The sequence below is a fragment of the Branchiostoma floridae genome, unplaced genomic scaffold (assembly GCF_000003815.2).
Source record: "Branchiostoma floridae strain S238N-H82 unplaced genomic scaffold, Bfl_VNyyK Sc7u5tJ_1560, whole genome shotgun sequence".
Classification (NCBI taxonomy): Eukaryota; Metazoa; Chordata; class Leptocardii; order Amphioxiformes; family Branchiostomatidae; genus Branchiostoma; species Branchiostoma floridae.
Genome location: NW_023365758.1, coordinates 473,166 through 496,222, shown reverse-complemented (window position 1 = coordinate 496,222; position 23,057 = coordinate 473,166). Strand labels below are relative to the sequence as shown.

At 42.2% G+C, this 23,057-nt stretch overlaps 3 protein-coding genes across 3 annotated transcripts in view; 2 read left to right on the top strand and 1 right to left on the bottom strand.

Annotated features, from left to right (window-relative positions):
- Nucleotides 1-4,175: 4,175 nt before the first annotated feature.
- On the bottom strand, nucleotides 4,176-6,138 carry LOC118408234 (zinc finger protein 525-like). Its single transcript, XM_035808893.1, has 2 exons — nucleotides 6,005-6,138; nucleotides 4,176-5,182 (listed from the first exon to the last, which is right to left on the bottom strand). Exon 2 carries the CDS (start codon nucleotides 5,178-5,180, stop codon nucleotides 4,290-4,292), a length of 891 nt encoding a protein of 296 aa, XP_035664786.1. The 5' UTR covers nucleotides 5,181-5,182; nucleotides 6,005-6,138; the 3' UTR covers nucleotides 4,176-4,289.
- Nucleotides 6,139-6,712: 574 nt separating this feature from the next.
- Nucleotides 6,713-13,024, top strand: LOC118408205 (gastrula zinc finger protein XlCGF57.1-like). Its single transcript, XM_035808844.1, has 3 exons — nucleotides 6,713-6,825; nucleotides 8,180-10,428; nucleotides 11,168-13,024. Exon 3 carries the CDS (start codon nucleotides 11,170-11,172, stop codon nucleotides 12,730-12,732), a length of 1,563 nt encoding a protein of 520 aa, XP_035664737.1. The 5' UTR covers nucleotides 6,713-6,825; nucleotides 8,180-10,428; nucleotides 11,168-11,169; the 3' UTR covers nucleotides 12,733-13,024.
- A 4,771-nt stretch (nucleotides 13,025-17,795) lies between these two features.
- Nucleotides 17,796-23,057, top strand: part of LOC118408185 (zinc finger protein 208-like) — a 17,995-nt gene continuing 12,733 nt past the window's right edge. The window contains exons 1-4 of the mRNA XM_035808820.1: nucleotides 17,796-18,624; nucleotides 20,349-21,683; nucleotides 22,415-22,666; nucleotides 22,817-22,960. Of these exons, the coding sequence (XP_035664713.1) occupies nucleotides 17,796-18,624; nucleotides 20,349-21,683; nucleotides 22,415-22,666; nucleotides 22,817-22,960 (2,560 nt within the window). The remainder of the gene's footprint in view (nucleotides 18,625-20,348; nucleotides 21,684-22,414; nucleotides 22,667-22,816; nucleotides 22,961-23,057) is intronic.

The window sequence follows — 23,057 nt, the reverse complement described above, 5'->3', positions numbered from 1 at the left end:
TGGTATACAAACGTTGTACTACATAACAATAACATAACTGGTGACAGTATGAAATCGAAAATCGAAATATGAGCAAAACACTTTCTGCTAGTAATAATGGTATAAAATACACAACAGTAAATGTAAATGTTTTATAGAGAATTTCACTGTGCGAAAGGGTGTGATTTCCGGACAAAGTCGGAGTTGACATATTTTTGGACACGCTAAATATTCGGACTGTGTCTGGGCACGATGTTCAATATTTCCCATATCTGGAAATATCATGAGTCAGGAATTGTCTTGTTATGTATCCGGACAAATAAGACTTTCCTGCTTTTCAAGATACGCGCCATTGACGTTTCTTGCCTCCGAATACGTGATATGTTCTACATTCTTTACATATCCAAGGTCCATATATTTCGATAAGGAATACCCGGACAAATTAGGAGTTTGCACGAAGCATGATGTGCATTATTTCTGGGCCATTGTCAGATGACATTTTCAATTCATTATGTCTCAGAATATCATGAGTCATGAAATGTTTCAGCACATGCCCGGACGGATAGAATTTCCCGTTCTTCCGAATACGTGTCAGGGACGTTTCATGTTTTCGAATTCATACTATTTTCTTTTCTTTCCATTTACGAGACATATCCGCGACAGATATTCCATGGATTAGTTTTAGGACAGATTCGAAGTTAGCATATTCTGACCGTTACCGATAAAGGTATTCTATACGTGAATTGTGAATCGGTGATTGTTTTATTGCGCATCTGAACAAATAAGACTGCATTTTTTTGCCAAAATTTTCGCTCCTTCCGAATTCATATTCCGTTCCATTTACGACAGATGTCCAAAACAGAAACATTCCAGAGATCAGTTTTCGGACAATTTAATGGTTACTTTTCTTGTCATACATGAATCTGAGATTGTTTTGTTGGGTATCCTTAAAAAGGTTTCCTATCTTGTCAAATACACGTCATTAACGTTTTTGCTTCTGTATATGTGTTTTTATTCTACAACGAGTATGGCCGATGTCAATGTATGTTTACTCTTTAATTTTCTGGTAATTGAAGCGTAAGCTTCCATATACATGTGCAAATATACTGACATCGACATTTACAATCAAATGACACAGAAAGCAATCTTTGCGATGGTAACAATTATGAGTCAAGTATTATTGTTTCTTTGCATATCCGGACAATATCTTGAACAAAGTTCAGTCAAAACACTCCACCCCAGCGGTGCAGTTTGGGATAGGTCCATATCCGGACAATATTATGAATAAAGTTCAGTCAAAACACTCCACCCCAGCGGTGCAGTTTGGGATAGGTCCATATCCGGACAATATCTTGAACAAAGTTCAGTCAAAACACTCCACCCCAGCGGTGCAGTTTGGGATAGGTCCATATCCGGACAATATCTTGAAAAAGTTCAGTCAAAACACTCCACACCAGCGTTGCTGTGTGGGAATGGCCCATATCCGGACAATATCACGAGGCAACTTTACTCGTAAAGCGGTTATGCAAGCTGTGCAAAGTGCCGAGCAGACCAGTGCGTTGGCATGTCAACGGTGCGCCTACTGGGGCAGTCGTTGCAGATAACAGCCTACACCGCGCCACAGCGTTTGCTGCTGTGTACAACTTTGAAACTGGTAAGTACATGATGCATTTATTCACAAAAATAATGCACAATGCCATGTGTTTCCGTGAAAAAGGCATGATGGATGACACTAACTTGCTTGGAACCATCTGGAGGAGTCCTTAGGTAACAAGACTATATTAGGAAGCCACATGACTTGACTAGACCAATAGTAGACCAGCTGGTGACAGCAGTTAGGTTAAACTTTGAAACTAGATTTGAATCTCAGTTGCCGCTGCCGCTAGCCGCTACCGGACCAAGAAGTGAGTAGTGTAGCTCTCTAGTACATAGATTGTATATACATAGCAGTTACCGTTCTTAGTTCCGTATATGTCTGTCAGCAATGTCTGTTATCCCTTCCTAGTGTTTTGTGTATTTAATAATTAGTAGTGTGATCTCTTTGTAAAGATTGTTGTATGGTAGATCACTTCTCTTTCAGCTGGAACCCCCGCGTGTCATCCCCGGCTTGTTTACAAATTGCCCGTTCCATAGTTAGTTAAATTCTCATATTATTTTGTGCTGTATGTGCCGTAACGGCTGCTTCTAAACTTTCCTGTCCTGTTGTTTTGGCTGGCTAAATCTTTAATAGAACCAAGAAGAAACTGTAATCTCCTCACTAGGACCAATGTGATTGTGTGCATATAAAATTCCATTCGTTCTCTGGGGGTCCTTATCTGTGCCATCTGTGTGGCCCGCACCCTTTGATGATAGCCGACTCCAGATTCCTGCCTTTGTCCCCGTCTTGTCCTGCTGTGATTTTTATGGCCGTGTTGTTTGAATAATTTTACATGTACCGTTCATGGGTTCGGGGCAGTTACTAGCCGTTTTTTTTCCATTCCAGCCGCTGAGCCTCTGTTTCCCAATCGCCTGTCCTGCCATGCCGACGACCGAGGCCTACTTCCTGGTAACACTTACGACAGTCTGTGCCCGGTGCCGTTGTGTTTCTATTCAGTCTCTGAAGACGGACGGTGCCTGGACTATGCAATGAAGCGGACTGTCCTCGAGACGTGCCGTCGATATTGCGGGGTCTTGCCAGAGCATCTTCCGTCGCCAATGATCGTCCACTACCACAAAGACGCAGAAGAGGGCGCCCCGGACGATGATTCCACAGTCAACACGATACGGACTTATAGAGGACTTGAAAATGGACTGTCGTACTGATTTCGTAATGACATTTTTATCCTACGAATATTGATTGTATGGTTTATAACGTTAGACTTGTGTCGGATACTGTACATTTGATATTGTACATTTAAACTGATCAGTTTTGTTATGATGTTATTGACTTGGGCTTGATATTATTGAATCTGACAGTGAACTGTTTAACTTTGGCTTCATTCGAGCTTCACTTTTTGTGAAGACCAATGAGGTTGTAGTGAGCTAAAACTTCCTTGGTAAGACTAAGAGACAAATGCATATTGATTTGCCCCTTGACGTTAACATGATCTGTTCCCCACATAATGTATTTGTTGTCATACTTGTGTCATCTGATTTATACAGGAAAGTCTTTGAAAAGCTTTCACAAAATGTAGCCTTACCGAGTTAGCATTTTCGGGGTTAAAACGGACAGGAAACGTTAAATATTAGGTATTTAGCATGATCGTAAAGTTACTGGATATTCTGAAATAATGTGTTGTATTGTTCTTATGATGTTTCAGTATATCTTAAGTTTATGCAACCTTTCCGGGGCGTAATAGCCCCGAACGCGCTCAGAAAATATGAAATATTCGGAACGTGTTTTGTCTCCAAAGAGTCCTAGAACGTTCCATTACTTGAAATCCGGATATGCGACATGATTATATTGTCCCATTCTTGACTCCTGAAATTATCCGGATTAATACGAAATATTCGGAACGTGATTTGTATCCAAAGAGTCCGAACACGTTCCATTACTTGAAATCCGGATATGAGACGTAATTATTTGGTCCCGTTCCGGACTTCTGAAATTATCCGGATATATACGAAATATTCGGAACGTGGTTTGTCTCCAAAGAGTCCGAAAACGTTCCATTACTGGAAATCCGGATATGAGGCAGGAATTAAATGGTCCCGTTCCGGACTCCTGAAATTTTCCGAAAACGCAGGGGAGTCATGTCAGATTTCGTCCGGATATTGTCCGGATATATCCAGAAACGGTCCCGATCCGGATGTATACAAACATAGAAACGTCCGGAAATGACACCCTTTCGCACAGTGTTTTTCTTCCAGATGGCCTGATTTTTTAACAGAAACTATGAAATCCTATGATAGAACAGGTTTATATACAAGACGCGTTCAAACTGGGGGTATAATTTACATTATTACAGAGCGGCACATTTCAAAATTAGCTGAACTTCACCAAATGTAAGTTCCATCTCGGTGAACCTGCACTGCACACCCAGATAATGGTTCTGTTAGTTTATGTTGACCTCTGACCCGCTAAAAACGTTTTGTTGCTTATGCTATGTTTTGTTGTATATGGATTGTTAAAGATTCCAGAAAGAAAAGTGGTACAATATATCATATCACTAATGGAAATCCCAATAAAAAACAGAAAACACACATGTAGTACTTCATGCGTGTTGTGCTGTTTTGTGAAGAACATTTTCCCCATCTGTACTTTTTGCCTGTTTTTGGATAAGTTATAACTATGCCTGTCAACCTTCCTGTATCTACAACTGTCAACTAGATCATTGGGAAGTGTGTTTGGCCAAGTGGTTGTTTAGATCCCTTTTCCTTGTAGCAGAAAAGTCGCATTGGTCACACTTATATGGTTTCTCGCCTGTATGTGTTCTCATATGTCTAGTTAAGCTAGATAGGATATTCGTCTTGTATCCGCACTTTCCACAAATAAAGGGGTTTTCTCCAGTGTGCTTAGCCATGTGTCTGTACAGGGCAAATTTCTGTGCAGCGGAATAGTCGCACTGGTCACACTTATAAGGTTTCACACCTGAATGTCTTCTCATATGTCTGGTTAAGGAAGACCTGTCAGGGGTCCTGAATCCGCACTCCCCACACATGTAGGGTTTTTCGCCGGTGTGTCTAAGCATGTGTTTATCTAGATAACCTTTACGTGAAGCAGAATAGTCGCACTGGTCACATTTATAGGGCTTTTCACCTGAATGTCTCCTCATATGTTCGGATAGGTGAGACCTTCTAGCAGTCCTGTATCCACACTGTCCACACAAAAATGGCTTTTCTCCGGTGTGTTTATTAAGGTGAAGGTCTAAAGTACTTTTCTGAGCGGCAGTATAGTCACACTGGTCACATTTAAAGGGTTTCTCGCCTGTATGTGTTCTTGTGTGTCTTATTAAGTTGTCCTTTTTGGCTCCCCTATAGCCACACTCCGTACACGCAAAGCGTTTAAGCACATCACGTTTTACCACAGGCCTGTCCGTTTGTTCTGTTTCACCCTGTGTTAGAGGATTGTCAGATTCTACTCCGCACTTTTCCTCGCATGGAATGTCCCCTTCGGTGTCCTGTTGCTTTCCCGTCTCAAATTTCGCGCTGCTGCTTGCCTCGTCCCCAGGGTGTACAGTTAACAGATTGTCCACAGCAGTCTCCCTTCTTCTCTTGGCCATTTCTGCAATAAAATGATAAATCATCAAAGAATTGTCATAAGACATGGAACAGTCCCATTCTATTTGTATCTGCTTTCATTAGTAGTGCAGATGCAGATGCAGATGCAGATAAAATACAACATGATGCGTAAAGTATTATAGATCTCATACACACGTACACACGCAGACATGCCAGAACACACGTTCACACACGCACGCACACAAACACATGCATTGCACGCAGACACACATTCATGCCCACACACATACACGCACAGACGCACTAGTGTACATAAATGCACACATGTACAAGCATATATACACATACACACACAGAGGGAAAATACACACACGCGCTCGCACTTTAGTAAAACACATAACATATACTAGTACGCAGAAACACACACAGACACTGGCATGCATATAACACATGCAGCAATTTGTACCCACAAAAAATTGAAGGACCCCCCCCCCCCCCATAAATGATTCGGGATTGTTTGATTAAAAGAGTTATGAAAACTTGGCAGTGTTAATGCTAATACATGTTTCATTTATGATCGATAATGTTGTTGTTGTTGTTTTGCGTCTATTTCACCGCTTGATATAGGCAAGGTGCGGTTCTCTGGAAGGTGGTTCTTTGTCATGTATTTCTACTAGTACTTGTATCCTGGTTCTTTGCTCATATGTGCTTTTTAAAGCACATATGCTCTTTAGTTCCCCCACATACGTTGTGAAAATTATCCCCCCCCCCCTCCACTTAGAAATCGATTAGTCTACCCGAAATAAACCTAAAGTATACATAAAAAGCAGACGAATAGCGGACAGGCTGTAATTGAATTTCTTACCTATGGGTTTGTGGGGCTGATGATGTGCTGAAATCTTGAATTGTCTTGAAAACGGCCTCAAACTGGAGACAAAGAAACCGTGTGCGTGACACTCCGACAAATCAAAATGGCGGACAGAGCTGACCCTTGGAGCGCTATAAAGGTTGAAGGTCAAAGTTGACATACCTGACTAATGCAAGCAATCTTCTTGTGGTCTGGAAGGACAAGGTTGTTTGTAAAATTGGGATAAAATCAACTTACACTGTAGAATATTGAAGTAGCAGTCCTTCTACATTCCTTTCATGCCTAACTGATGTAACGTTCATATTGCTAACAGTAACAGACCGACTATGTCAATACGTCATTTATGTTCACATTCCTATACTATACACGTATGTAGTTATAGACCTTAGACGAGTATCATTATGTTAATTGACTTGTTACTGTTGCCGTACAATTGTACCATGTACAAATGTCGCTCAATAAAGTTCATTCATTCATTCATATAAAAAAAATCATGTCATATCATGTAGGAATGATACACTATGTTCCACGGTGTACATTTGCAAGGTTGAGTGCAAAAGACTCCTTTACTTAGGAGCTTTTGGCAGCTTTTCAAAAGAAATTGTTTTCATTGCATTAGTTTATATTGTGGGGCCTTGAGGGGCCTTATATTGTTATCAGCAATATGGGATTATCAGGTATGAAACCTTTGACCTTCGACCTCCACAGAAGAACAGGTCAGTTTGCAAAGGGCGTGTTTGTCGGAGTATCACGATATTTCCTTCATTGACGTCATTTTCAAGACAATTCAACACATCAGAAGCACCATAAACCGGCAAGTAAAACATTTCTTAACTGATTATATACTCTAGGTCTTCTATTTAAATTATGCGGTACTTTAGAAACAGCTCACGGGAAAATCATTGATCGATATGTAGGGGGAGGGGGGCATTACGATATAAACGTCGTGGACATTCACAACGACTAGTCAAGTATAATCCCGATTGATAAGTTGAATAGTGTGTGTTTTTGTATGCTTGTGTGTTTATGTACGTGTGTGTGTATGTGTGTGTGTGTAAGAAAGAATAGGGCTACACACAGCCCACAAATTACTAGAGTCTCCCAATTTCAAATACCTAGAAAACATTAAGAAAAGGGGTGTCAAAATTCACCTACCTGAGGTTAAGTTGATGCACAACTCACATTAGCAGGGTAGTCTGACCTCTACAATGTCCATATAGCGAATTTGAATACATTTGGTTCGACGCAAAGCGCCCCCACCTCCTCACACACATAAGAATAACAAACTCTGGTGACCTTTGACCTCCTTGAAGGAGAATCAATCACACAGAAACTATGCTTACTCTATACTGTCTAGGGCACTCCAAACATGGCAGAAAGTCCTTTTTTCTTACAAAATAAAATAACCAGAACCCTAACATATAATTTTCAGCTCCAAAATGCCAACATTTCCCAAGAAAAGGCTTCTTACATCTACATCTACATCTATACTTTACTCGGCAAAGCCCCCTTCATTTGCCTTTGCAAGCCATCTGCAATCCCGTTCTGTGCAGCCAAGTATAATCTTGATAATTAAGTTAAATACTTCTTTGCATTTATTAATGAATTTGTTAATTATGAGCTGATTGTGAGGCACAATACTTGGTGGGGGGTATTTGGGTCTTGGTTTGTTTGAATGTTTGCCTGCGTGTATGTGTGTACGTGCATTCATGTGGATGTGCTAATCTCCAAGCAGACCCTACGGTAAGATAGTATCAAAAGCTGGCAGAGGAGTGAAGCCGGCCTAGAAGTGTTACTAAAGTACGCTACCGTTTGACTCCTTTTGGTCGGCTATACTCCTAGGCCAGCTTTGATACTATCTTATGCGATTGCGCGTACATCCATAGTCTCCAATCAGATGCTACGGTACCATAAGACTTATGGTACCGTAGCATCTGCTTGGAGACTATGGATGTACGTGCAATCGCACACATGTTTGTACGTGTATTTGTGTTCGTGTTTGTATTCAAATTTATACCACGATGGATGGTATAAAACTCAAAACGGATATTATTTGTTTTATTAGTTGATTGATGAAGCCTCGGGCGATACGGAATACACCGTGTATCAGTGACATACTTATTATTTCCCTATCATTTAAATTTGCATGATTTGTTGTTGATTTTGAAATAGACAAGATGGACAGCGAAATTGCCATGGACGATCAGCCAACTACACGCCATAGTGATGGAACAAGCAGCAGCGAGAAATTGGATGTGGGAATGGAGCAAAACAAGAAAGGGGACATTCCACGCGAGGAAAAGTGCGGAGTAGAATCTGACAATTCTCTTACACAATGTGGAACGGAACAGAGGGGCAGACATGCGCTGAAACTTTCTGTGCACAAATACTTTGCGCGTACGGAATGTGGCCATAGGGCAGCCTCGGAGTCTAACCTAATAAAACACAAAAGAAAACATACTGGTGAGAAGCCCTATAAATGTGACCAGTGCGACTATTCGGCTGCACAGAAAGGCAAATTAGACCGTCACCGGGCTAAACATACCGGCGAAAAACCCTTAATGTGTGGAGAGTGCGGATACAGGACGGCTGACAGGTCTTACTTATATGTACATATGAGAAGACATACAGGTGAGAAGCCATATAAATGTGGTCAGTGCGAATATTCCGCTGCATCAAAGGGCGATGTAGACCGTCACCGGGCTAAACACACCGGAGAAAAACCCTACATGTGTGGAGAGTGCGGATACAGGACGGCTGACAGGTCTGCCTTAAAAGTACATATGAGAACACATACAGGTGTGAAACCTTATAAGTGTAACCAGTGTGACTTTTCTGCCGCAGTTAAAAGTAATCTAAACCAACACATGTTTACACACACCGGAGAAAAACCCTTAATGTGTGGTGAGTGCGGATTCAGGACGGCTAACAGGTTTACCTTAACCGTACATATGAGAACACATACTGGAGTGAAACCTTATAAGTGTGACCAGTGTGTATTTTCTGCTACACAGAAAGGAAATTTAGACCAACACATGGCTACACACACCGGAGAAAAAACATACAGGTGTGGAGAATGTGGATACATGGCAGCGCGTAGGTTTCACCTATCCCGACATATCAGAACACATACTGTGGTAAAACCTTATAAATGTGACCAATGCGACTTTTCTACTAAAAGGAAAGATTATTTAAAGAAACACTCGTTAAAACATGCGTCTTAGGGATACAGTTGGTACTTGCGGATACGGAACCGCCGGCAGATTTATAATATGTGGATACATGCAAAAGATCAAAACAGAAATGTAATCATTGGAAATATATTTTGCTGTATGTTTCGACGTTAACATGGTTAGATGTTTCGGTAAAATACCCTACTTAAACAGATCCTATCGTGACTTTTGCATGTCCTTGGGACTTAGTGGTTCAACCAGTTTTTCTAGATAGCTGTACTTTTATTAAATGGTTCTGCCAATTCATTCTAGTGACGCTAAAGAATAATGGTGGATGTCACTCGAAACGTCCGGAAGTAAATATCTGTTTTTCATCCAGTCGTAGAGATTGAATTGTTATTTGAAGATCCTACCGTGGCATAAGATATCTTTAAAGCTGGCCAGGAGTACAGCAAGCCATGGAGTGCCCATTTACCATTGGTGACCAATGTTCACTCCTGGTCCCGACCATTGATTGATAATGTTTGACATAGAGACGTTGTTAGATCATATGTATTTCCTTCGTTATCATAACAATTTGATTCACATTATGTAGAAACTGAAATAAAATTAGCTGTTGGCTTAAGCTTGATTCAACTTTGTCGCTTACAATACCTCTTGCGATCTATGCATGTCATCTAAATTTATATGCTTAGTTTGAATGCTAGTTATACATATAAACATGGTGATCTTTCCTGTGACGTCACGACCACTTGCTGATCCGTCCTACTGAAGAGAACACAGTAGACGATTAATTTTGAAATAACGTAGATTTCGTCAGAAAATACCATCTTTTTCGTGAATGCTAGAGGAACTTTTACCTCATAGATACTTTGCGCACATAACGAGAACTTTTTGTAACCGCCATGATTCAGTTAATGATACTAGCGAATGCTTGATCGACTCTTTGTTAACAGTTTGGCATTTTATTTTTTCATTACTTTACTAAAATTGCAAAAAAAGCGATGCAGAAAGCATCCCAGGCAGCAATGCTTGTGTTTGCTATGGTGCCATCTGGCATACACACATTATACAGTGAAACATCTGCATCGAACGAAGCTGGATAATCAGGTATATCAACTTTGACCTTCAACCTTCAAGGCGAAGAGTGTCCGCCATTTTGATTTGTCGAGCATCACATTCCTTTCCAGTTTGTCGCCATTTTCACCACTTTCCACACATCAGCAATCACCGGAACGCCTTTAACCGGTAGGTTAGACATAAGTTGAATACCTCTGAACCCTAGATCTTCTAATCCTTTCTTTGGTACTTCAGAATTAGCGGTTTAATTTACTAGGAAAACAGCAATCAATTTGTAAGTGGAAGGGGGGCGACTTTCGTAGCAATGATTCTTTATGGCGTAAACTTGATGTGGCTCTTCGACACGGTTTGACTCATGCTTTGCATTTATCAATAATAATTCTGAAGCCCTTTGGGTTCATGGGGAGGGTCTTGTGTATGACGTTTTTATTTGTCAGAGTGAACATGCGAATCTGTATATACTATATGTGCGTGTGTTTGTGTGAGTGAGAGTGTGTGTGTGTGTGTGTGTGTGTGTGTGTATGTGCCACTGTGTGTGTTCGCAAGTGTGCAAATCTATGCTATACCGGACACCAGACCTTTTTTTACGGTCTAGCCCACGCAATCATGCAAATACTAGTAATTGATACCTTGCATATGATCTTTTGATATCAATTTTGCATTAATTTTGCTATTTTCAACAGTTTACATTCATAACTACGATGGACAACAAGGACATGCAAAACCCATTGAAATGGTCGGCCTGAGACTCTGTGTGATACAGAATACACCTATATGCACTACTGTAATCTTCCAACGAGGAGACATGGGGAATATAGATACAATGGGAATGTTTCCTGTTATTAAATTATAGATACACATACAGAAATTTCGGATGTTTCACAATATTTTTTATTGTTGCTTCTAGCTATGAATGAAAGGGGCAGTGAGGTTGCTATGGACGAACTGCCAACTGCACACCCTGGAGACGAGACAAGCAGCAGCGAGAAATTAGACATGGAAAGGCAGCAGAACAAGGAAGGGGACATTCCATGCGAGGAAAGGGGTGGAGTAGAATCCGACCATCCTCCCGCACAGGGTGGAACAGAGCAGACGGACAGGCATGCTGTTGAGAAACGTTTTGCGTGTACAGATTGTGGCTATAGGACGGACAGAAAGTATCTACTAAAAAGTCACATGAGAAAGCATACAGGTGAGAAACCCTATAAATGTGACCGGTGCGACTATTCGGCTGCATGGAAAGACAATTTGGATCTACACATGTCTACGCACACCGGAGAAAAACGCTACATGTGTGGAGAGTGCGGGTACAGGACGGCTGACAGGTCTCACCTATCCAGACATATGAGAAGACATACAGGTGACAAACCCTATAAAAAGTATAAGTGTGACCAATGCGATTATTCTGCTGCATCAAAGGGCGAGTTAGACCGACACATGACGACACACACAAAACCCTTCATGTGTGGAGAGTGCGGATACAGGTCGGCCGACAGGTCTGTGTTAACCAAACACATGAGAATGCATACGGGCGAAAAACCTTATAAGTGTGACCAGTGTGACTATTCTGCTGCACAAAGAAGTCATTTAAAGTATCACATGGCTCAACACACTGGCGAAAAACCCTTCAAGTGTGGAGAGTGCGAATACAGGACTGCTATGAAGTCTCACCTATCGGAACATATGAGAAGACACAAGGGCGAGAAACCCTACAAATGTGACCAGTGCGATTATTCTGGCGCCTCAAAAAGCAACCTAGATCAGCACATGGCTATACACGCCGAAGACAAACGGTACGTGTGTGGAGAGTGCGGATTCAGGACGGCTGCAAAGTCTTCGTTAAAGGTACATATGAAAACGCATACATGTGTGAAACCTTACAGGTGTGACCAGTGTGACTATTCTGCTGCAAGGAAAAGAAGTTTAGACCGACACATGGCTAAACACACCGGAGAAAAACCCTACATCTGTGGAGAGTGCGGATTCATGACGGTTGCCAGCTCTTCCTTAACCACACATATGAGAACACACACGGGCGAGAAACCCTACAAATGTGACCGATGCGATCATTCTTCTGCAAAGAAATGCAATTTAGACGTGCACATTAGAACACACACCGGAGAAAAACCCTACGTGTGTGATGAGTGCGAATACAGGACTGCTGTCAAATCTCACCTATCGGAACATATGAGAAGACATACAGGTGTGAAACCTTATAAATGTGACCAGTGCGACTATTATGCTGCAACGAAAGGCCATTTAGACGTACACATTAATACACACACAAAACCCTACATGTCTGGAGAGTGTGGATATCGTGCGTCCTTATGGTCTAGCCTCTCGCAACATATGAAAACGCATACTGGTGAGCAAATGTATAAATGTGACCAATGTGACTATTCTGCTTTATGGAAGGGCAATTTAGACCAGCACATGGCTACACACACCGTAGATAAACCCGACATGTGTTGAGAGTGCAGATACAGGACTGCTCAAAGGTTGTACCCATCCCGACATACTAGTATGTGGAGAGATACTGGCGAGAAGTTCTACAAATGTGTCCAACGCGACTAGTCTGCTACAGAGAAAAGCTATCTGAACAAACACCTGATCAAACACACTTCTTAGGGATACAGTTGACAGTTACCGATACAGGACGGATGACAAATCTATTCTAGACGCGCGCAAAAGTTGTACCTGAAAATTTGAAAACGCATGTCATTATTGAGAATATTCTTGATGAAAAGGCAGTTTTTACCTGACACATGGTTCAACGCTATGTGTATGATGTAGGCATCTATTTCAAACATAGATATTGTATGTCTCAATCTGGAAACCATATGCAGTAGTAGTAGTAATGTATTAGTAGTACTAGTAGTAGAATTGCTGTAATAGGAAATCAGTAGTCCTAGCTGGAAATGCTACTTGCCAAACGTACATATCGTTATTGAATTTTTTGTTATTCTATGTATTGCATGGAAACGTTATATTTGTTTTATGCATTTAGGTAACATTATAATGATTTGTAGTCTGTGTAACGCAAACTCCGCTGTCCATGGCTGTAACTGGCTCCTCTCCGCGGAGTTTGTGCTCCACTTGCTATAAGCTGAGGGAACTGTTGTGGAATGTTGCAACACCAATGGTAGGCCAGGATTTAGGTCGAGCCCACATTACCGTGGAAATCAGCTTATTAGCATGTCTCCACAGCTCAGACGGTGGGCGGGGCTATGATGCATCTCCCATGGTCTGGGTCTGTTGTTCTTTGTGTTAAGATCCCATGGGAGCAGAGGAATTTTGAAGTGTTTGTGTTGAGAACAACATGTGGGGATTTCAAGAAAAACTTGAAGCTCAGACACTGCTTCCTGGAACCTGCTTTCTACTTTACCTAGTGATGACATTTCATGTGGCCAGCAACGAAAGCTTGACATAGGGTACATTTCTATGGTCTACATGGGCAGACAACTGCCAAAATAAAGTTGTTTCACAAAAATGTTGTTGTGACACTGGAGATTGCCAAGCCTGTCAAACTTTAGAATGCCCGTTTCTTAAAATCACACTTCTCAGAACCGTGATATGTCCCTCCTGTATTGACCAATTGTCGCATCAAAAGATCAGCTACAGGCACATCTATGCTACAGGTATTCTATGTAAGGCCATGTTGATTTGATTATATGGATGACATCCTCTGGGAACTCCAAAACTGATGCGAGCGAGCGAATAAAAAAAAAAGTTTGGCCAAAAAAAAAAAAAGTTGCCTTCAGTATGAAATCAAAGTGGCCAGGAAGGTTGAACATAGGACTAAACACACATAGTATGGTATACCATGATCCTCTGGACCTGAATTTTCTGTACTGGTACCTCCCCCAACCAACAATAGATTTTTTTCTTTCCGTCCTTTCACATCTTATTCTTTGACTTTAGATTAATTTTGGCATTCTATATATGGCATTAGTTATATGTTTTCTGATACTTTTTTTTTCAATCTACGGACTATTTGTGCTCATTTTACAGCTGCTTTGCACAATTTATTGTGTGGTCGAAAACTTTCTTTTTTTTTTGGAAATGGCCGAAAATTGGTGCGAGCGCGGATGTCATCCATATAATCAAATCAACGTGGCCTAAGAGCAATTTCTTCAGTTACATTCCTTCCTTGGTGTAACCTTTAGTTGACAATCAGAAAGACAAAATCATTTTAATAGTGCATATATAGTTGGCTGTTCGCACCACCAGCACAAGTGGCACAAACTGAGATGAGCACAGATAAGAGGTGCGATGCTGTCAATCACCACATGGCAACACAACACAGCCCCATAGCAACCAAAAGCCAGGCTGTGGTGGGCTGATGACAGTTGCAGACCCAGTTCCCCTGACTTAGGGCTATTCGCCATCAAGCTTCTAGGGGGCCGGCGGATGTTGGGCGGGCTGCTATAAGCGAGATTTAATCAGGCTAAATGATTTGCATCACGTGGAAGAATAAAATCATTTTCTCGACTTAAGTTCGAAAGCTTCTTGTGAGACCTTCTCTTGTTCGTAGTGCATGGCATCTAACACTTATTCACTTTCATCCGCAGAGTAACCTATTGTTTATAACAAAAAAAAAACGTGGTTTTAGGGATTTCGAGTGGATGGATGGTGGTTTTACACTTAAAGATTTTAAAAACATTGAAACCACCATCCGTTTGAAACCTCCACCCATTGACTTGATTTCCTCAAATACCCCGTTTTGAAAAATAACTTATTGCTAGTTTGATACCAGTTTCTTACGTTTAATTGCGTTTGTGATCATGCATGTATTCCTCTAGTCGTGGAGTTTATTAATAAAGCAATATATTGATATTCGCTCGCATTTTCATTAGTTTTGGGGGTCTCCAGATGCCTTATTAATAACAGGATTAACATAGACACATAGAACTTCCACCAACTCAAGTACCAGCCAATTTTCGCCCGCACAGACACATACAAATACTCATACTTTCCCAGAACAATTCCAGAGTGGAATTCCCGGTAGTAAGTGCTCTCACCGTTGAGTGCTTCCGCGCCAGGCAGGAGGGCTGCCCGCCCTAACCGGGGACCTCAGACAACTACTTTGCCCCCTCCTTCTTTGCCCCCCGCGGGGTCATCTGGGGGTATCTATGATGATGATGAAGATGCCTTACGTTGTTATGCTTTGGACACATATGGCTGAACCCGAGGTCATACCACATAGACACAATCACCACTCAGTTACGACAACGTTTACAAGATATATACGTGCAAAATTGGCATTCCTCTATTCGAAACAATTCCAAACTCTCATCTCTTTCTACATTGAACAAGCATTACAAGCAAGAAAATTACATTTCAACCATAAAGAGCCTTGACGTTCGTAGGGCAATCACACAACTCAGAATTGGCTGTCACAAATTAAATATAGAAACCGGAAGATTCCAAAAAATCCCTATTGACCAGAGGGTTTGTCCATTCTGTCCAGAGCTAATCGAAGACGAATATCACTTTATGGTTGTATGTCCCAAATATTCCGATATACGCAATTCTCTATACAGAAGGCTGTCATTTTGTACACAAGGATTTATCCAAATGGACCTGAAGTGCAAATTCAGATACATAATGACATGTGACAATCCCTGCATGGCAGATATAGGAAAATATATCAAAGAAGGTTTTGACATTAGAAATTCCCCCAATGATTGTAAAAGCCTCCAATGATTGTAAGAAACTTATCCCATACTACAACTCCTGTATTAGTTAGATAAGCCCTAAGTTAAGTTATAGCACTGTAGTTATGTAGATGCCATACTTTGTACCTCGTACAATTGTTGTGCAATAAAGTTATATGTTATCCGCAGTATTGTAGTATCAGGTATTTAACTTTTGACCTTCGACCTCCACAGAAAAGGTCATTTTGCAAAGGATAGTCGGCCATTTTGATTTGTCGGAGCGTCGCACATTTCTTTGTCTCCAACTTGACGCCATTTCAAGACCATTACACACCGCATCAAAAATTCGGCAGCACCCTCAAGCGAAAGGTAAGACAAAGTTAACTTCTTGTTTACTCTAAATTTGTTAATTCTTCGGTACTTTACGTCTTTAGAAATCGATGTGTACAAACGGGGCTTTGCTTTGTCTATATATAGATCTATGTAACGTTAGATGTACAGGGATCACGATGTAAACTAGCTGTTGGGACAATGGGCCGTTCCAAAAAAAAAAAAAACAGAGGGGGGGGGGGGGGGTTGATTACACAGGACTGGACTCTGGACTTAGGGGGATGGAAATCCCTAGGACTCTTGGACTTCGGGGGTTTGAAGCGTTAGGACTCTTGGACTTAGGGGGTTTGAAGCGTCAGGACTCTTGGACTTAGGGGGTTGGAGGCATTAGAACCGCTGGACCTAGGGGGTTTTAGCGTTAGGACTCTTGGACTTAGGGGGTTGGAAGCTAGGACCATAGGACTTAGGGGGTATACAGATTGGGGTGTAATCAACCCCCCCTCTATTTTTTTTTTTTTTTTGGAACGGCCCAATAAGAGAAATCTGTGCCACAGTACAGTCTTTAAAACAGTGGATTATCTATCCGAAGGGGTGGGGGTAAATTGTTCATCACGATTAATTCGTACCTTGTCGTGAGGAGGGGGCTTGTTTGTGTACACGTGTGTGTCTGTGTGCTGTGGGTTGGGGATACCTTAGCAATTTTCTGCAAGAGGATTTGCCACTGTTGTAATATATATTGAAGGAAAGAGTCTTTGTCCAGTTATGCCAAACTGGATGCATGGAGAGGATTTGTAGTTTTGTTTTATTCATTGAATTTTGAAAATCGATGATATTGATATGATATGATATGATTCATTGCCTGCTTGCGAGATAAAATGACGTATTTCTTTGCATCAAATGTCTTAGTTACAGTACTCAAGACAGACCGATTACCTCCGTCGACAGAGTATTGCATTCGGTCTGTCTTGAGTGCTCGCACCTATCTTAGCTGTTGTTATAATCGATGTAATAATTGCGGAAATCACCCCTATATTTTCGGTATTGTGGAACAGCCAACGTGGTCTCGACGTATGGTAATCAGCTTGTGTCAAAACCGATAGAGTGGGCTATGCTGACGCGGATAAGCGGACGCGAAACAACAGATGGCGCAGAACAGCTGGCGCGGAAAAGGAATTCATAAACAGATGTTTGACTCAGGCGTAATTGAACAGATGTTCGTCGTATTATGTGTGATGTAACGACAACAGCTGGACCAACTGTTCCGGATCCCTGAAAATTTTGAATATTTTTCATTTGATGTCGTTCTTTTGAGACGCTGATTTTGCTGTTGATGTGTACAGAATTCTGTTTTACATTATCATATTTGACAGTAATAGGTACGTTAGCTTTTAAGTACGTATGTATAAATCGATGTGATGTGTTCTGATATATATAAATATATATATATATATATATATATATATATATATATATACATACATAGATATTCAGATAGAGAAAGTTTTTTATATTTCATTTTGGATGATTTCCTTTCTTCCTGTTTCAGAAATGGACAAGAGAAGCAGTGAGCTTGCTATGGACGAACAGCCAACCGTACAAACTGGGAACGAGACACACCCCAACGAGAATCTGGACATGGAAAGTCAGCAAGATAAGGAAAGGGCCGATTTTCGTCATGTCCCATGGCCGATCAACAAAAACACCAAAAACCGCGAAGAAGAAGAATCTTGCCATCCTTCCGCGCAGGATGGAAAAGAGCAGACCGACAGGAATAAGGTGAAACGCGCTGAGGACCATCGCTTTGAGTGTACGGAATGTAGCTACACGACAACCAAAAAGGATAAATTCGTGAGGCACACGCGGACACATACCGGGGAGAAACCCTTTAAGTGTGACAGGTGCGACTATTCTGCTGCAGAAAAAAGTACTTTTAAATATCACATGGCTCAACACACAGGCGAAAAACCGTACAAGTGTGGAGAGTGCGAATACAGGACGGCTATGAAGTCTCACCTATCGGAACATATGAGAAGACACACGGGCGAGAAACCCTACAAGTGTGACCAGTGCGATTATTCTGGCGCATCAAAAAGCAACCTGGATCAGCACATGGCTAAACACGCGGAAGAAAAACGGTACGTGTGCGGAGAATGCGGATTCAGGACGGCCGCCAAGTCTTCTTTAACCAGACATATGAGAACACATACAGTTGTGAAACCTTATAGGTGTGACCAGTGCGACTATTCTACTGCATGGAAAGGTAATTTAGACGGACACGTGGTTCAACACACCGGAGAGAAACCCTACGTGTGCGGTGAGTGCGGATACAGGACGGCTGTCAGGTCTCACCTAACCGTACATATGAGAAAACATACAGGTGAGAAACCGTCTTTCTTTGCATGGAATGTTTTTACTACTAGTATGTGGTTTGCCATGTCGTCTGTACTTAGTTGTGCGATGATGCACGTTCTTTTTTTCGCGGTATCTGTTGTTATAAGCGATGTCATAATTTCAGAAATCACCCCTATATTTTTGGTATTGTGGACCAGGCAATGTGGTTTCGCAGTTTCGCAATCAGCTTGTTTCCAAACAGACAGGGTGAGTTATGTGTTGTACACAACAGCTGTCGCGATAGAGGAAACCCTAAACGTGATTGAATAGATATTTGTGGTATTATGTGTGATGTAACGACAACAGCTGGCGTCGTGGACACCAAAGAAAACAACACAACCGACATAGAAACCATAATAACGTCACAGAGTATGTTACCTACGGCCAATTGCTATATTTCATTTCGAATGATTCCCTGTTGTTTCAGAAATGGACGAGAGAAGCGATGATATTGCTATGGAAGATCAGCCAACCCTGCAAACTGGGAACGAGACACACACCAACGAGAATTTGGACATGGAAAGTCAGCAAGATAAGGAAAGGGGCGATTTTCTTCATGTCCCATGGCCGATCAACAAAAACACCAAAGAACGTGGAGAAGAAGAAGAATCTTGTCATCCTTCCGCACAGGGTGGAAAAGAGCAGACCGACAGGATTAAGGTGAAACGTACCGAGGACCATCACTTCGAGTGTACGGAATGTGACTTCACGACAACCAAAAAGGATACATTCGTGATACACACTCGGAGACATACCGTCGAGAAACCCTATAAATGTGACAGGTGCGACTATTCTGCAGCAGAAAAAAGTACTTTTAAATATCACATGGCTCAACACACCGGCGAAAAACCGTACAAGTGTGGAGAGTGCGAATACAGGACGGCTATGAAGTCTCACCTATCGGAACATATGAGAAGACACACGGGCGAGAAACCCTACAAGTGTGACCAGTGCGATTATTCTGGCGCATCAAAAAGTAACCTAGATCAACACATGGCTAAACACGCGGAAGACAAACGGTACGTGTGCGGAGAGTGCGGATTCAGGACGGCTGCCAGGTCTTCTTTAACCAGACATATGAGAACACATACACGTGTGAAACCTTATAGTTGTGACCAGTGCGACTATTCTACTGCATGGAAAGGTAATTTAGACCGACACGTGGTTCAACACACCGGAGATAAACCCTACGTGTGCGGTGAGTGCGGATACAGGACGGCTGTCAGGTCTCACCTAACCGTACATATGAGAAAACATACAGGTGAGAAACCGTCTTTCTTTGCATGGAATGTTTTCACTACAAGTATGTGGTTTGCCATGTCGTCTGTACTTAGTTGTGCGATGATGCACGTTCTTTTTTTCGCGGTATCTGTGGTTATAAGGCGTGGTCATAATTTCAGAAATCACCCCTATAAATTTGTCATTGTGGACCAGGCAATGTGGTTTCGCAGTTTCGCAATCAGCTTGTCTCCAAACAGATAGGGTGAGTTATGTGTTGTCTAATGTACACAACAGCTGTCGCGATAGAGGAAACCCTAAACGTAATTGAATAGATATTTGTGGTATTATGTGTGATGTAACGACAACAGCTGGCGTCGTGGACACCAAAGAAAACAACACAACCGACATAGAAACCATAATAACGTCACAGAGTATGTTACCTACGGTCAATTGCTATATATCATTTCGAATGATTCCCTGTTGTTTCAGAATTGGACGAGAGAAGCTGTGACATTGCTATGGACGAACAGCAAGCCGTACAAACTAGGAAGGAGGCAAGCACCAACCAGAATTTGGACACTGAAAGGCAGCAGGACAAAGAAGGGGAGGACTTTCGTCATATCCCATGGCCGATCAACAAAAACACAAAAAAACGTGGACGAGAAGAAGAATCTTGTCATCCTTCCGCACAGGGTGGAAAAGAGCAGACCGATAGGATTAAGGTGAAACGTACCGAGGACCATCGCTTCGAGTGTACGGAATGTGACTTCACGACAACCAAAAAGGATACATTCGTGATACACACTCGGAGACATACCGTCGAGAAACCCTATAAATGTGACAGGTGCGACTATTCCACTGCAGGAAAAAGTACTTTTAGATATCACATGGCTCAACACACGGGTGAGAAACCCTACATGTGTGGTGAGTGCGGATACAGAACGGCTATGAAGTCTCACCTATCGGAACATATGAGGAGACACACGGGCGAAAAACCCTACAAGTGTGAGCAGTGCGATTATTCTGGCGCATCAAAAAGCAACCTAGATCAGCACATGGTTAAACACGCAGACAAACGGTACGTGTGCGGAGAGTGCGGATTCAGGACGGCCGCCAAGTCTTCCTTAAAAGTACATATGAGAAGACACACAGGTGTGAAACTTTTACAGTGTGACCAGTGCGACTATGCTGCAACACGAAAAAGAAATTTTAACTATCACATGGCTCAACACACCGGCGAAAAACCGTACAAGTGTGGAGAGTGTGAATACAGGACGGCTATCAAGTCTCACCTAACGGAACATATGAGAAGACACAAGGGCGAGAAGCCCTACAAGTGTGACCAGTGCGATTATTCTGGCGCATCAAAAAGCAACCTGGATCAGCACATGGCTAAACACGCCGAAGACAAACGGTACGTGTGCGGAGAGTGCGAATTCAGGACGGCCGCCAAGTCTTCCTTAAAAGTACATATGAGAACACATACAGGTGTGAAACCTTATAAGTGTGACCAGTGCGGTTATTCTGCTGCGAGGAAAAGCCAAGTAGACCGACACATGACTACACACAGCGGAGAAAAACCCTACATGTGTGGAGAGTGTGGATACAGGACGGCTGACAGGTCTTATTTAACCGTACATATGAGATCACACACAGGTGAGAAACCTTACAAGTGTGACCAGTGCGACTATTCTGCTGCAGTGAAAAGCAATTTAAACCAACACATGGCTCAACACACCGAAGAGAAACCCTACATGTGCGGTGAGTGCGGATACAGGTCGGCTGACACGTCGGGCCTAACCGTACATATGAGGAAACATACAGGTGAGAAACCGTCTTTCTTTGCATCGAATGTTTTACTACTAGTGTGTGGTTTGGCATGTCGTCTGTACTCAGTTGCGCGATGATGCATTTCCTTTTTGTCGCAGTAGCTGTTGTTATAATCGATGTCATAATTTCAGAAATCACCCCTATATTTTAGGTATTGTGGACCACTGCGGTTTTGGCATTTCGTAATCAGCTTGTTTCCAAGCAGATAGGGTGGGTTATATGTTGCCTAATGTACACCATAGCTGTCGTGATAGAGGAATCCCTGAACGTAATTGACTAGATGTTCGTGGTATTATGTGTGATGTAACGACAACAGCTGGCGTCTTGGACCAGCTGTTTGAGGTATCCCTGACAATTTTGAGTTATTTCATTTGGCGTCGATCTTTTCAGACCCTGATTTTGATGTTGATGCGCACAGGATTTTGTTTTGCATTTGACAGCAATAGGTACGTTAGCTTTAAAGTACGTATTTGGTGACTGACTGGCCATCAACGAGCATGTGGCCGACGTGGACCAAACCCCTAGATGATCTTCGTTCGTGAAGTCCAGCCAAGAGATATGTTTTTGGTATAAGTCGAGGTGATGTGTTCTGTATGCGATATAAACACATTGTCACGCACAACAGAAGACAACACAACCGACATAGAAACCATAATAACGTTACAGAGTATGTTACCTACGGTCAATTGTTATATTTCATTTTGAATGACTCCCTGTTGTTTCAGAAATGGACGAGAGAAGCTGTGACATTGCTATGAACGAACAGCAAGCCGTACAAACTAGGAAGGAGACAAGCATCAACCAAAATTTGGACACTGAAAGGCAGCAGGACAAAGAAGGGGAGGACTTTCGTCATACCCCATGGCCGATCAACAAAAACACAAAAAAACGGGGACGAGAAGAATCTCCCGCACAGGGTGGAAAAGAGCAGACTGACAGGAGTAAGGTGAAACGTACTGAGGACCATCGCTTCGAGTGTACGGAATGTAGCTACACGACAACCAAAAAGGATAAATTCGTGAGACACACGCGGAGACATACCGGCGAGAAACCCTATAAATGTGACAGGTGCGACTATTCTGCTGCAGAAAAAAGTACTTTTAAATATCACATGGCTCAACACACAGGCGAAAAACCGTACAAGTGTGGAGAGTGCGAATACAGGACTGCTATGAAGTCTCACCTAACGGAACATATGAGAAGACACAAGGGCGAAAAACCCTACAAGTGTGACCAGTGCGATTATTCTGGCGCATCAAAAAGCAACCTGGGTCAGCACATGGCTAAACACGCCGAAGACAAACGGTACGTGTGCGGAGAGTGCGAATTCAGGCCCGGCACCAAGTCTTCCCTAAAGGTACATATGAG

Excerpts from the sequence above, each read along its gene's own strand:
- LOC118408205 (XM_035808844.1), top strand. The coding sequence starts at position 11,170 with ATGAATGAAAGGGGCAGTGAGGTTGCTATGGACGAACTGCCAACTGCA.
- LOC118408234 (XM_035808893.1), bottom strand. The coding sequence starts at position 5,180 with ATGGCCAAGAGAAGAAGGGAGACTGCTGTGGACAATCTGTTAACTGTA.